We start from the raw sequence: 15,290 nt of genomic DNA, 5'->3' as shown, positions 1-15,290 counted from the left end.
TCTGCGACTTTTCGCCCCCCCCCTTAGAGAAGTAAGAAAATAGAGTATTATTTTTCTCAAGCATTTCTGGTTGTCACTCCAGTGCGAAAAAGTGATATACAGTTAAGATTGCCACTGTAGTAAAAGGCAGCAATTAAGGAGAGAAATATTAAGTAAATATTTCAACAGGAGAGCTGGTTAACACTCCAGATTTCAAAGTGTAAACACAAAACAGTTATCTTGCTACTGTTAAAACAAGCAATAAAATAAGACAAAAATAAAACAAACCCAAGGGACACTCCAGACACAATCCAAATCCATTAACTGAATAGAATCTTTGAAACTTCACCAAGTTGAAGATTAAATTCAAGTTAAATTCCAAATTAAACAACGCTACACAGAATTACACCTAGACAAATTAAGAAATTTCAATAAAGAAACAGCTCTGCAGGGCTTGGTTTATCTGTAAGTCAATTCCCAGGAATTTTAAAACTAACCCATAAAAATAGAATTAGCCAAAACACTCGGATTGGTACTATATTTACAATAAATAATACTAGTACACTTCCCCATCCTAACTAAAGAACCAGGGAACAGCTTGGTGGTGGTCTCGTTTGAACCTCCCAACTGACCTTCCTTCATTCTCTCCTTCAACACTTTGATGGGCTGTATATTAATGGGGTAGAAGTAAAGGCTGATCCGCCTTTTACAGCTACCCCAAGGGTTTATATACATTCTTTTGCATTCTCGGCACAAATAAATAGAGAAGCTTCTGCAATGCTAAATTAGCGTTGCAACATATATATCAGACAACACAACATCAATTGATGTTGTGGGCGGAATATAGATATGGGCTGGGGCCTCACACATGCACTCTAGTTTGATAAGGTGTTGGGTTCAATTTCCATTTTGAATTCCGGGAATCTGGTGACGAATGTCCTGGCCCAAAAAATCCATATTCATTATGCAGATCAGGATGTGAATATGGGAGAATTCCGGAGATGCATATGTAGCTTATGTAAAATAATCCTTTCCAGTAGCGTCGCCACCGTCATGACCCACTTCTGCTTCCATGTAATATAATAACTGGGGAACGCCACCTGAAGTGGCAGATCCTGCTACTCTTCCCCCGCATGCATGTTCAGTCTCAATGTTGCTATTGGCTGAGATGAAGCCCGAGATTTGCTGTTACTCTGTCCATATTTTGATATAATAACTGCATAATTTACACTGCAGGGCGTGGCAGTTCATACTCCAGTTAATTCTCAATCGCCTCCATCGCACCCAGGCAAAAATGAATCTCACACATATTGGGCATGATCCATTGCGGTCTTCATCAATTGAAGGCCATGGGAGTTAGACTGTACCACCAGTAACAACATTAACATGTAACACACTCAACGGATGTATTACCATCACTGTTCCAAAAGAACACTTGGCACTCTTCTGCGATCGAGCACACACCGATCAAATTACTCTTGACCTTTGCCATCGGGGTTACGTGAGACAATGAATGCAACATGGGTCAGGGGCATACCAAACATATGTGGCGGTGTGTGATGCCATGCAATTGACATTCATCATATATGGTCCACATTCTTCTGAGGGGGATTCTGCTTGTGCTGCTGAGCCAGTTCATGAGCTAGTTAAGTACCCCAGTTCTGCCTTAGTCACATTGACAGTCAGGTTATCACTTCCCAGGTGTGTTCCTATTGGGTGCCAGGGTGTCACTTGCATGCTAACCTAGTGTGTACTGACATAATGCACCACTTTCCATCTCTCCTGAGTCCCCTTTTTTTTCCCAGCTCATGGGACAAGCCATTTGCCCGATACCATCCATCCGAGTGTTAACATGCTAACCCAGTGTGCATTGACGTAATACTGCACCTCCTTATACTCAGATAGTGGTGATTTCCATGCTGTGAAACCAGTTTCTCAGATGGCACAGTCGTAATACACCATCCCAACTCAATATTTCAATTGCTTTTCACAAGCCCATTGTGATCACACAATTTCTTTCTTTCCATGAATCATAACATTGATTGCTTTACAGAGCGAGCATTGAAATGGCCAGCGCTGTCTTGTGAAGCGAAACCTGCAGTGAAACCTACCAAGCAAAGCCACGGCATCAAAACACCACCCAACCCTGATTGCTGTCGTTTGTGGCAAGGCTGGTTGGGATGCTTTCCCTAACCCCTTGGTCAACCACAGAGCAACATAATGAGGAAAATTGATGCACATTTCCTCTCCATCCCCATGCATATCCTTCACCCCATCCCCATGCGTGTACAACACTTCAACCACTGCCTTTCCTTTCGCTCCGTTCAAAGTTGCATTGTCCTTCGGGGCGCCATCTGAGGCTGCCTCTTTTTTGGCCATGTGGCTGGTGAAGAACGGACAACATTTGGGGAGCGGTGCAAGAGGGCTAGCAGCTCTCTATGCCGACTAAGCTCGTGGGGCCAAACTCTCCAAAACTCCTACTTCTTGACTAAACTTTGCTACGCTCTCGATCCTTAACTCTGTGGTGAGTTCTCCGGGATTTCTGCAAGGTCCGGGCTCAGTGTCCACTACTCACTCGTTGTGAGCTAGATCACTGCCCTTGTTCCTACTGTTGGAATTCCACACACTCACACCCTCTCTAGCGTGTCCTAGCACCTTAGAGAAATTGGGGGAGGGGAGAACTTCTTTTCACAAATCCGGTATGTACAGGATTATAAGAAATAATTATTTTTAGAATAATTGATGGGAATATTGGTACCATATGGCACCTGGGTACCTTATTAGGCGAAATAATAAAAAAGGGTAACAGTATCAATAAAAGAATATTGATCAATAACTGAAATGATGCAAAAATATGAAAATATAAGAAAATAAGCGATATCTCAACGGATTTACGGAATTAAAGGCCAAAATTAGAAATGAAGCCGGAGATAACTCTCACACAGCCAACGAGCATTTTTACCAATTTATTAGACGCCGTGGGAACGAGTGAGGCTGGAATTCTGGGTTGCCGCTTGAGATTCCCACGCCTGCACATACTCGTGACCTGCCATGCCTAACTTGCCCAACATAGAACTCCATCAAATCTCCACCGATTGGGACGTTCTTGATATCGTCGGAATTGTACGAATTAGCACTATTTTTGGATACCAAATCTGTACTGAGTCGTCGCATAGATGGAAGGGGTTTTCTGAATGGTGGAAGCGGGTATCCGAGCCAGCTCTGCACGTGGGCGATTATCCCGCCTACAGCGGCTCCGGACTCTCTTCTTCTGCAGGTCGTTTTTTGGAACCTGAAGGAAGGTTAATCGGTTCTTCACGAAGCAGATTAGTCTGGCCAGCCATCTGCAGAGCTGTCCAATGCAGTTGGAAAGAGCGAATTTTGCCTCTCAGTGTATTACGTGCATGCATGCTGTCCATCCACAGAGCCCGTTTGTCACCCATGAATGATGTCGAGGGATTGTGTATGTACAAATGCAAGGAAGCGGTGCCAATTACAGCCACCCCTTCTCTGAAGAACAACTCCATTGCCTCGCATGGAATGTCTAATCCTTGGTCATCAAATGCTTTCAGGTCGATGTGATACTTAAACTCTTTCTGGACAGAAGGCACTGGGAGTGCACGACAAAAATGGGAGTCAGGGTCCCAGTCCGGGTGTGAGAACACAGAAGGCATACCACCCTCTTGTCAGGGATCAGTAACAACCCTGGACCCTATGCCAGCTGCACATATGTGCATGGGAAGTATGCTGGTAATTCCCATCTACTCCGCTTACCTAAGCCCCGGTGGCCCGGATCATCTCCAGCATTGTTCTGGAACATTCTATGATCACGTGATTCTATCGGCAATCCATTTGGTTTCCTTATTGCCAGACTCTACATGTATATAGCTGACCCTAAGATGGGGACACCCCTTCCCCCAGCTTTAATCACAACTAGGTTATCAGAGCAATCTGCACGAGCACGCACATCCCCTGACAGATGATTAAAGCCACCTAAAGGGTCGCCTGCACTACTCTAGCACCCGGCCCGCCACCCTACCTTCTACCTTGCTCCTCCCTACAGCTGCCGCCCAGGCTTTACTTCTACACAGGGCTCCTCTCTCTACAAACAATGCCTTTAGCACTCCTATATCCGCCTGAAACCGGCGATCTCTCCCTCCCTACCTCTAGCGCCCAAGGGTTAAGCGCTCAACACTCCCTATCCCCCCTGCCTGTGTGAATAGCGATACCCACCCGCTGATTGGCATTCCACACTGCCCTACCGAGGACAACTATTGGCTGTCGCTGCGGACATTTGCCCAGCACTCCCTACACTCTGCTGACCCTCAACCCTCTACCCCTGCTGCACCCCTTGTCCACTACCGCCACTAACGCTGGCCACTGCTGGCTCGTTGTAGCAGACCCTACCCCCTGCTGTCCATCGACATCAGTCCGGCTGCAGTTCTACCTATCCACCACCATGTGCCACTCCATGAGGATACCCACTCCAACCCTAGCCTGGCTATCACCGAGCATCCGACTCTATCCCTGCTGCCACCACTGAGGGCATGCCCATTGAGGAACAACAAGGATTTTGTAGCCTAGTGGGTTATCAGGGCGATAACCCTAAAGGAGGAGGTGATGTCAGGGATCAGCAATGACCCTGGACCCTATGCCAGCTGTGCATATGCGCGCGTGGGAAGTATGCCGGTAATTCCCATCTACTCCACTTACCTAAGCCCTGGTGGCCCAGATCATCTCCGGCATTGTTCTGGAACATTCTATGATCATGTGATTCTATCGGCAATCCATTTGGTTTCCTTATTGCCGGACTCTACATGTATATAGCTGACCCTAAGATGGGGACACCCCTTTCCCCTGGCTTTAATCACAACTAGGTTATCGGAGCAATCTGCATGAGCACGCGCATCCCCTGACACCTCTTCCATCAAGCCAGTGGCCTCCGGCATGGGTTCCACTGGTGGAGGGAGCAGTTAAACACAGAATGGACGCTGGCACCAACCTGCTTACTGTTTTCAAGAGAGAGAGACATCTTGATTTTCTTGTTCTCCTTTGGACCCGCCCCTCAGCTCTCCATGAACATTGGGTGCACTATTCGCAAGTAAGGGGAGTTGCGATTGTCGATATAAGTCCAGCTGTATTTGTTTCCATGAACTTCCACCATGTCCTCTGAGATGTAGATGAGGATAGAGGGCCAGGGCAATGAACCAATGGTGTAACGAACCTTCACAATGGTGACCGAGTCCGGATGCGTTTTTGAGGTGATTTAAGGCATGCAGTTGGAGTACAAACAGTTTTTTCACTTCGGGTGGAGCCATTGGAGGCATTCCCACCTGGATTTGATACTTGGTCTTGGTCCCATTCACTTTCGTGCACTGCCCTACATTGTAAGTGATGCCACAGAGGTCATAAGTGGGGAACAATGACACACTCCTTGTTCATGCCATGCATTGAATGGGGCCGCACACTGATTACTGTAAGGCCCAACGTTGGCCATGGTGATAACTGTTGGAATAACCATCAGGGATGGAGTAACCTCCCTGGCATAACGGGCGAGTAGTGTATGGATGCACGCTAGAGGTCCTGGGTTCGATACCAGGCTTGTCCATTTTATGTCATTTGTCCAGTCACCTGGTTTACCTCAGTTGAATTCATGACATAAGTCTATAGCGCTAGCAGTGTTGAATTTCTTCAATAACTCCAAAAAAGCCAAATTCGGCTGGTGCGTTCGCCCCATCATGCGTAATCCAAGTTCCATGTATGGACTGACCATTTGATGCTGCTGCACTGCGGTAGGAGACAGAGCCAGGGTCAGTCGACCCCAAGAAGTTAGCACAGTCCGCATGAGCAACAATACAAGCGATGATGGAAGGATCCATAACTGAGGGCCCCATTACTTGAGAATGATCTCTCCTGTCCTGCTCTTTATTAGCGACATCCAGTTGCGCATGCCAACCAGAGCGTCACAAGTTTACACCCGAGCATTCACAATATGTCATATCAAGTGTAATCGTTTATCATTAATCATTAAAGATGCAAAGTGTAATTGTCAGGGCACACACCCTGACTAGCCCGGACCCGGACCCGCATCCGGACCCGCTTCCACCCACCGCGCTTCCCACATGCACACACGCTCCATGTGCCACATGCTCCGGGCCCGGTTCCTACCCCTTCATGTGACTTCCGGGTATCCCCGGAAGTTTTCCTGATATGGTGGCCACTGTGGGAAGATGAGAAGTTAGCTTCCTTCTCATCTTCTTACCCACAGTAGGTTGTGCCCTGGATAGGGCTGGTTACACCATAGGGCTGTGGGCCATAGGGGAGGGTCATGGGGACCTGGGAGTCGTCCCCTGACAGTAATCCGTGTAGGTATGCATACTGGGAGATTGCATGAGAGGATAGATGGAAAGCGCAAGAAAGGAAAGAATATGGCCACAACCCTGGGGACGTCAGTTACAAATAGGTGTGGATGTAGCAACAACTCACTTGTATCAGGAGTGAACATGAGCTTTTTCAGGTGATATGATGGGTCAGTGAGCTTGGGAGGAGAAGTCAACAGAGAGGGGTGAACAAAGGAGTTACATAAGCAGTGGACCCCAAATGAGCACCCTTCAGTTTCTTCTGATCACGGTCAGTGTAAGGGGTTGGTGTAGGTGCCAACCCTGGTTAGCCTAGTTCCTCAGGCTGCCAACAAAAGTAACTTGTATGAAGTTATTATTTGCAACAGTATGGGAGGAAAGGCTAAGTTGCTCCTTCCACTTTCCCACACTATTGTATGTACTTTGTATATACATGTTTATTACAAGACAATTATACAATATGTAATGGGAAATAAGGGGTGGGGTTACCACTCCTTACAGTCAGAGAGGGAATCAGAGGAATGAAAGTTCAACATTTTTGGGGGAGTATACAGCCTCATGTTCCTGACTGGAGGTAACTGGCAGAAGTCTCCAGCAAAGATGACGTTGATCCCGCCAAATGGTTTTGTTGATTCCTTTGCCATAGAGAGGGCTGCACTGATGTCTGCAAGTAACTCGCAACTGATCATGGATATTTCGTCGACAAATAAGTAATCGACACCACTCCACATATGAATCAGTTCAGTGCAGCTCAGAGTCCCGTTCGCATTCTCAATGTGGGGTAGTTGGGACAGATGTAGACTGGAATGCAAAGTGCATCCCCTGATGTTTTGCGCAGCTGCCCCTGTAAAAGCACACAACCGAAATTTGCAATCTTGATCTAGAGCGTGGAAGAAAGCAGTGAGGGCTTTTATGACTTGTGATTTTCCTGTGCCTCCAGGGCCACCTAAGTACATATATAGAGGCTCCGGACCAGTGTAAGCATTGTGTTCAGCCACCAAGGAGAAGGCATGCATTTGCTCCACATTCAAATTGAACTCTGTGGTAATGCTCTGTGTGACTTGTGTGTAATTCAGACTGGTGCCCACAGTGGTACTCTGCACAATGTATACATCTACATCACCCCCCATGTCATTGTCATTTGACTGGTTATCCATGAATAGAGCGTGTGAACCCCCATCTTCATCTCAGGGTGTAGTGCTCATCTCTATGGGGAGAGCAGACTTCAGAATTTCTTTTGCTGCCAAGCGATGGCGTTTGTAGTCTTGAGCCCATTTGAGTTCTTGTGCTCCATTGTCCTCAGTGTGAGTGGCAGAGTGGTGCTCAGACACAACACTCGATGTGTAGGGGGTGGACACCAGCAAACCGGCCTGGCATGCATGAGAGAGAGCTGTCTGAATTTCAAGCTTCGCAACAGCATGTTTTTGCACACTCAGTCGCTCTGAATCTAACAAATGGTGGAGCAGCAAACCATCATTGACATTGTAGGCGGGATAATCGCCCACGTGCAGCACTGGCTCAGATACCCATTTCCACGATTAGAAAACCCCTTTTATTCATGCGACGACTCGGTACGGAATTGGTATCTAAAAATAGTGCTAATTCGTACGATTCCGACGATATCAAGAACGTCCTAATCGGTGGAGATTTGACGGAGTTCTATGTTGGGCAAGTTAGGCACGGGCATGTGCGGGCGTGGGAATCTCAAGCGGCAACCCAGAATTCCAGCCTCACTCATTCCCACAGCGTCTAATAAATTGGTAAAAATGCTTATCGGCTGTGTGAGAGTTATCTCCGGCTTTATTTTCAATTTCGGCTCATAATTCCGTAAATCCGTTGAGATATCGCTTATTTTCTTTTATTTTCATATTTCACCATCATTTCAGTTATTGATTGATATTCTTTTATTGCTGCTGTTACCCTTTTTATTATTTCGCCTAATAAGGTACCCAGGTGCCATATGGTACCAATATTCCCCATCTATTCTTTCTAAAAATAATTATTAGATATAATCCTGTACATACTGGATTTGTGAAAAGAAGTTCTCCCCTCCCCCAAATTCTCTAAGGTGCTAGGACACGCTAGAGAGGGTGTGAGTGAGTGGAATTCCAACAGTAGGAATAAGGGCAACAATCTAGCCTGCAACGAGTGGGTAGTGGATTTGTTGAGCCCGGACCTTGCAGAAATCCCGGAGAACCCACCACGGAGTTTAAGGACCGAGTATAGTCAAGAAGCAGGAGTTTTGGAAAGTTTGGCCCCATGAGCTTAGTCAGCATTGAGAGCCGCGAGCCCTCTTGCAACATCATCTTCTGCCACTGGAGCCATGTGCAGAGCTCGTTGCAAACTGTGGTTAGCAGAAGGAGCGGACGCTCGAGTTCGGCGTTTGGCATAGTCTTGGTCTCGACTGTCTTTACATTCATGCAGCACCTGAAAGTTTTCAATCACATGCTGATGATACTCAGACAGGTTGGGCAACAGTAATTGAAAAGCGTCTGACCATAATGCAGATTCGCCAAGGAGTTCACTGCCTAAATGCCAAGGTTTGAACAGAGTGACCATGACCATGGAATAATATTCATATACAGTGGGATTGTCACAGCGGGGTATAGAAGGACCAGTGGGAACAGGAATGTAACGACAACGCCTTTTGCGCAAAAAATGAGAACTGTGTTGAGGGTGGTCTGTGGCGAGAGCAGAGTGTGGGAGGCATTGGGTGGGTCAGACTTCATCCTCATCTTCGGATTGATCATCATTGGTAGTCAGCTGGCGTGTTCCCAACTGAACTTTATCAATCATGGCAACAAAATCCCAGACACAGAGGGAGTCAAACACTGGAGAGTTGTCACAGCCCTGATAATCCATCAGTTGGTTGCAGCATCGTTCAATTCCCCCAGTGTTGGGATTTGCCTCTAGCACAACGTCACCATCTGCAAGCTCGTCACAATCCTCATTGGTACACTGAGGATCAAATGCAGGTGAATTTTGAACATTGACATGTGGCCCATCGGTAGGCTGCTGTTGTGAGTGGGAATGCTGTACATGAGCAGTGAAAGCCGTCCAAAACAGTGGTTGGAACCAATGACTCATATAATGATCTGAGTATCCTAGTAAATAAGTAGCCACTTCAGGTGCCGCAAGTTCTTGTTTGGCAATCAAAGCATTCACACATTTTAATAACGTACACTTAGCTTGATCCACAGCGGTGGCAGATGCATCCGAGATATCGTGCATTCTTTGGACAGCGGCTTGGAGTGCAGCATAAGCAACATGTGTTTTCAATGGAGTTTTAGTGATGTAGTCTGTAATATAGTAGAGGATGGCTTTAGCAGACACACCGGACCCAATAAATTTGATATCCATGTTGCAGCACACCGCTTTTAATATAGTTTCGCAGTAATTGTTGATCATACTGTTACTGACATGCATGCTGATTTCGCCTGTGCTCATGTCCATTGACATGCAGTCTGTGTAGTTGTCTGGAGAGAGGTTAAAGCGACACTGACCATCACCACGTTTGTAACATGTAGCAGGGTGCCTATGCACTTGACACTTTTGCACGAGGTTATGAAAGTCTTTGGCTGTTTGCAAATCAGTGTGTTGATCAGGATGGCATCGAAGGCTACAGGCATGAAACACATCAGAGGTGCATTCTACATCTTGGGGTGCAGGGGGGAGGTTGGTCCTAATCGTGTCATCCAACCAATCTAGTAGTCTTTGGTGCCAAGGAAAGTCATGTGCTCTGAGGACATGGTCTTTGATCTGCTGCGGATTCAGCACCCCTTCAATCCAGATGAGCATGTGACAATGGAGTGTTCCCTGACCTTGAGCCTCCACAGTTCCATAATATGCACTGCAAGGGCCAAAGATACCACTGTCACAAATGCCATCGGTCTGAGTGTGCCCCAAAATGCCTTGGATGAATGCGTGGATGACAGTTTTGAAGAAGTGAGCAGCAATGAATGGATTCTGGGTGACGGTGGTTGCCTGTTCCCAATAGGATGGAACGTGGGCTGGTAAGACATCATCCAAATCAAAATTGCTGTGGGACAGAAATTTGACAATGGGGTTGTAAACATCAGTGGGATTAATGGTAACAAAGAAACTGGGTGGACCACGATCGAAGATGAGAGCCTGGATCTCATTTCGCATTTGAGTGTGAGCAGCATGTGAACCCAGCACTTTTGTGCTGATTACAGACACATCCTGCAGGAGCTTCCTGGCAGTCCACTCTGCAGGAGTGTTTGCTGTTGTATAATCATTTCGAGACAATCTGTCAAGGATGATGTCAAAAGTGTCAATGGGTAGGTTAACAATTGTATTGGCTACCCTTTCAAAGGATGCATAACTCATTTTCAGTTTGCAGTGTAGTGATGTTCTTTGATGCTGAATAATATTGAAAATCATGAACAAGAAGGAATAGTGCTCTTGAAATTGGCGATCAGCCAGTGAGAATAAATGAGCTGCCATTTTTTCCAAGCTAAGTGGGGTACGACACCCACGATGGTAACCACCAACACCATATGGAAATAAGGTTGGATACAATAGTGGAAGCAAATGAGGGTCCGTGTAGTGATTCACCAGGTCTTTACCATGCTTCACCTCAATGTGCCCTCCAATACCCCCATGTGGCCTTTTCAGATGGCGAATGGCAGCAGCAGTAATCTGAGCAGTACTCGCATCCCGCATGTCTAAGTCCGTGACCACCACATTCTGTAGGGCTATTGCATTGGGATCAGAGGGAGTGTGGGTCGGATGGGAATCTAGATTATCATAATGGGAACCAGGGGTGCATATGGCATCTGTGGGTTGTTGTACATGAAGGGGAACAGGCATGAGATCCGAAGAAGGAAGGCAACCAAGTTCCTCTTCGTCTAAAACAACATCACCATACAAAGGGTTGTGTGTTATGAGCCATTGAAGGGCAGCACATACCTTCTCATGCCAGACAACGAGTGGATGGGCATTTTTTAGGAGCCAATCTTTAGATGGAGTGGTTGCTCTGACAAAAATGATACAGATCAGGGTGATGACATTCTGGAGGGGAGGAGGAAGAAATGGGGAGAGGGCCTCAGGTTTGGCTGGAAACACTATGACATGACCTTTGAGAGCTCTCTGGGACATAGGCAGTGTTGCACCTAATGTGGGACTGGTGGTGTGAGAGAGTGGTGAAGAATCATCTTGAAGGTGAATGATCCACGATTTAGCACGGCGTCGGGCAATCAGAGCTTCTTCAATTAGAGTAAGCTCACGGAGTTCAGTTGGAATGGGACCAAAGTACAGATCATTGGCTATTGCAGTGGGAGGTAACTGGTGTCGCCTCAATGCACAGTGACAACTGAGACAGACTTGGAGTGTAAAGTGACCATTGTGGTCGGAAACAACACCTTCAGGACAAATCATAATGTGGTTCAGGGCTGGTGTATTTGCAAATGGGTTCGGGGCTTGGTTGGGGCATACACCAAGCAGCAAGTCGGTGTCGTAACCACTCAACTCCATAGGATTTGGCAAGAATTCCTGCGAGGGTTTTGCAGCTGCACAGACAGCGCAAACCAAAGTGGAGAGCTGTTGGGAGGAAGTTAGAGAGTAGTACTGTTTCAGAATCTTTTGCTTCGTAGCCAACATGAGTGTTTCAGGCCAATGGGCTGCACACTGGAGGTGCCATTGTTGGTAAGCATCAACATCAGAAGAGGGTGCAGATTGTGAGACAAGCTGAACAATGCTGTGATGAATGGTCCATAGATCTGCATCAGATTCAATGGGCAAAGAGAACTGTGCAACAAAACGACGAAGACATGCACTGCGGAGATCTGCGGAGGCAACAGCAGAGAGAAATTGGGAGCGATGGACATTGAGTTGTGCTGCAGATAAGGCAAGTGCACGACAGTGTGGTTGGGCAGGATGCTGAGGGTGAGCTTGAAGACTGAAGTCACAAGGAGAATTGGCAACAATGTGAGTGAACAACAGATGACGTAATTGATCACGATTTAGATGTTGTGCAGAGGACATGTGAAAGGTTGCTTACTTATTTGGGGACGGTAACGTTCTGTTCCCCTGTTTGCCTCAGGCCTCAGTTAGTCCGTCTAAATATAAGCTTAAATGTGCTGTATATTCAACAGGGTAGAGGTAAAAGGCTACTGGGCCTTTACAACTACTCCGAGGTATATATATGTAAATTACATATCTCGGCGCTGTAGGAGAAATAATATTCAAAGAATAAAACAATGATCTATCAGAATAGTCAACGAACAGGTGACAAGTTCAGACGTTTAACAGATCTCATGATCTTTATGAGACTGGACAGACATTAGAAGATCATTATAAATTATCTACACCCATGTAGCATGAGATTTAACCTACTACAATCATGCCTAGAACCTGGCATAGGTGTAATATTCAAAGAATATATCCCTACAACAAGAAAATAGCACATAGACGGCAGAATAAGAAGGAACATTGGGAAGGAAATGTAAATATCTCGAAAACCAGTAAACTTTTGACTGTAATCTTTTTACCATCTGAAAGGACTGTTTCTTAACTTTATCCACGGTTTTGTTTCATTCTAAAAGCTTCAAAACTAACGGAGATATTGCTCAAACGGCGAAACACCTTATAATTCATATATATTTATTTGCTAATTCTTACAAAAAGTAATGTGACTCAAGGGAAATATATTGGCGCCCGGAAGTCTGGCGGACCGAATACCATATAATAGAGTATTCCCCGGCGCGGGCGGACAGTTTTTGATCGCATCAGAAGAGGAGAAAATGCTAAAACACCGGATCTTGTATATTTTCCCATGATTCATCAAAACTTTTTGATTTTAAGCTCAAATAACTCGGAACAAAGGAATGATTGATGATCTGGATCTCGGATCATAAGCATGAAGTGATTCAGAAGTCCGTGGATCAGTTAATTAATTGGGAAGGCTCTAGAACATTAGTAATGATGCAGCTTCACAAAAAGGGGTCAATTAGAGAACAGTCTAGAAAGTTCCTTTATAGCTGAGTCATTTCTAAAGATAACCGTTTGTAATTAAGGCGGTGTAGAGCATAGCTTCAGCGCTACAAGATCCCGCTAAGATCGGCCCAAAAGACAAAGAAATGAATTACTTATTGCTGAGTCATGTCCTAAGTCCATTATTAAGCTTACACAGCCCAAGCCCCTATATCATTCTAGAACTATCTATAATACAAATGTAGCACATGTAACTAGTGCGAGGCATGGGAGTAGAGAGGCCTCTGAAAAGCATAAAAGGCCGCCGCTTCTGCCCCCTCTCAAACCTTGGGTAGAAATAAAAGTTTAATTCTCCTCACCAGTGGTTGGTTCATTTGCTCCAAAAGATAAAAGCAAATATTAGTTGTTAGCTAATATAAAACTAACACATCACTCTAAGCGTGAGTTAGGGTCAGTTAGACACAGCTGAACAAAAGTGTCATAGTGAGAATTAGTGAGAATTTGGTGGAGGGACTTCTTAATTGAATAATCTCTCAGCAATACTTGGTTATCACACCACAGGAGAAAAGTGAGCGATCCTGAACCTGCTAGATAACTAGCACGCACTCTAAGCGATAGAAAGAGCAGTTTGGTCACTCCTGTATTTATTGCAGAATTATTTTATTAGTAGTTTTCCTTCAGTAAATTATCAGGAAAATCACATCCTACTGAAAAGTGGTATATCTAGGTGTAATATTGACTAGAAATCATAGTAAAGTCAATATAGAATTTTATCTGTAGACGATCTATACGTCAGGTGAGATCGTTGGGGGGTGTTTATTGTTGTTTAGACAGTGAACAATTATATATTTGGCAACCAAAACATGGTCAGTATGCAAATCAGCACAAACTCTTATATCGTTATTGGACGTAGGAAACTGGTTACATAAGGTGATCCAGCTCCGCTCCTTCAGCGCAAATAAATAAAGAAATAATAGCATCACTATAATGGGAATTATAGCGATGCAACATAATGATATCACTATAATCGGAATTATAGTGAAGTAAGGTTAATCCCTTACATCCTCCTCCCTTGCAATATTGAATCGCAGACAGGGTAAAAGCATATGAAAGGGAAAGCAAGCATATTAAGGAAATATAACACTCTACATACGAAGAATGTATGCAAGCGGGGGTACACTCATTGCAGGAGGCTATAGTAGTAGTTTGTAGGCAAAGCCCACTTAGAGTTTCTCCTGGAACATATGTACCCAGATCTCGATGACAGTGTTGTTGACAATGAAGTAGCAAGTGTCAATATGACAAGCTAGAGTAAAGGAACAGAATCAACAACAGCATTGTTGTTGATGAGAAAGGGCAGTGACACCTGAATTGGTCCACTGCAGGGTTGAGCAAGAGATGAAGCAGTCAACCCAAAGGTTGATATTCCAGTGATGGAAGTAACTCACCGAAGGTCAATGCCCCGGTGATGGAAGTAACTCACCAAAGGTCAATGCCCCGGTGATGGCCAGTGATTCCACACCTGAAGGTTGATACTCCGGTGACACAGGTAACTCACCGAAGGTCAATACCCCTGGTGATGGCCAGTGATTCCAAAGGTCACTGAGGCCGCTCCTCCCTAGAGTGTTGTCTGGGAGTAAAATAATAGTTGATATGAGTCAGCGCGATGCTGACCCACAAAGATAACCACTAAAGAGTGGCATGGGTTTGTTTCTCCTCCCTAGACAGTTGTCTGGGGGAGTAGTTGAAAATTCAACCTAGGAATCTAGGTTAAAAAAATAAGAAAAAAATTTCTGCCACACTTGAATGTGGGCCAGAGGTCTGAGCAGCGACCTGCTCCTCCCTAGATAATCATCTAGGAGAGTAGAGAGGTCATTCTGTCCATATGAGTGACAGAATGGAAGCATGGCCCATGAACTGGGCAGGAATGAGCATGTCTGATCATTCAGACACGGATTTTCGCTGGGGGCAGCCTGTCCATCGGTGGGACAGCTTGTT

At 45.5% G+C, this 15,290-nt stretch overlaps 3 protein-coding genes across 3 annotated transcripts; all 3 read right to left on the bottom strand.

Annotated features, from left to right (window-relative positions):
- Positions 1 to 2,948: 2,948 nt before the first annotated feature.
- On the bottom strand, positions 2,949 to 3,653 carry EI90DRAFT_3120194 (uncharacterized protein; the record flags this gene model as incomplete). Its single annotated transcript, XM_039063290.1, has 3 exons — positions 2,949 to 2,981; positions 3,040 to 3,169; positions 3,229 to 3,653. 3 exons carry the CDS (start codon positions 3,651 to 3,653, stop codon positions 2,949 to 2,951), a joined length of 588 nt encoding a protein of 195 aa, XP_038919008.1.
- A 1,391-nt stretch (positions 3,654 to 5,044) lies between these two features.
- EI90DRAFT_3014536 (uncharacterized protein) lies at positions 5,045 to 5,476 on the bottom strand (the record flags this gene model as incomplete). The annotated part of the gene is made up of 3 exons (XM_039056792.1): positions 5,045 to 5,148; positions 5,204 to 5,354; positions 5,411 to 5,476. The coding sequence occupies 3 exons, from the start codon at positions 5,474 to 5,476 to the stop codon at positions 5,045 to 5,047; spliced, it is 321 nt and encodes a 106-aa protein (XP_038919007.1).
- Positions 5,477 to 10,790: 5,314 nt separating this feature from the next.
- Positions 10,791 to 11,561, bottom strand: EI90DRAFT_2828554 (uncharacterized protein; the record flags this gene model as incomplete). Its single annotated transcript, XM_039053599.1, has 1 exon — positions 10,791 to 11,561. A coding segment is annotated over one exon (771 nt), but the record flags the coding sequence as incomplete, so codon positions are not given.
- Positions 11,562 to 15,290: the final 3,729 nt, after the last annotated feature.

Source organism: Cantharellus anzutake (assembly GCF_015039405.1).
Source record: "Cantharellus anzutake strain C23 chromosome Unknown EI90scaffold_12, whole genome shotgun sequence".
NCBI classification, from domain to species: Eukaryota; Fungi; Basidiomycota; class Agaricomycetes; order Cantharellales; family Hydnaceae; genus Cantharellus; species Cantharellus anzutake.
Note: the sequence above shows the minus strand (reverse complement) of the source record. Positions and strands in the feature narration are given on the sequence as shown.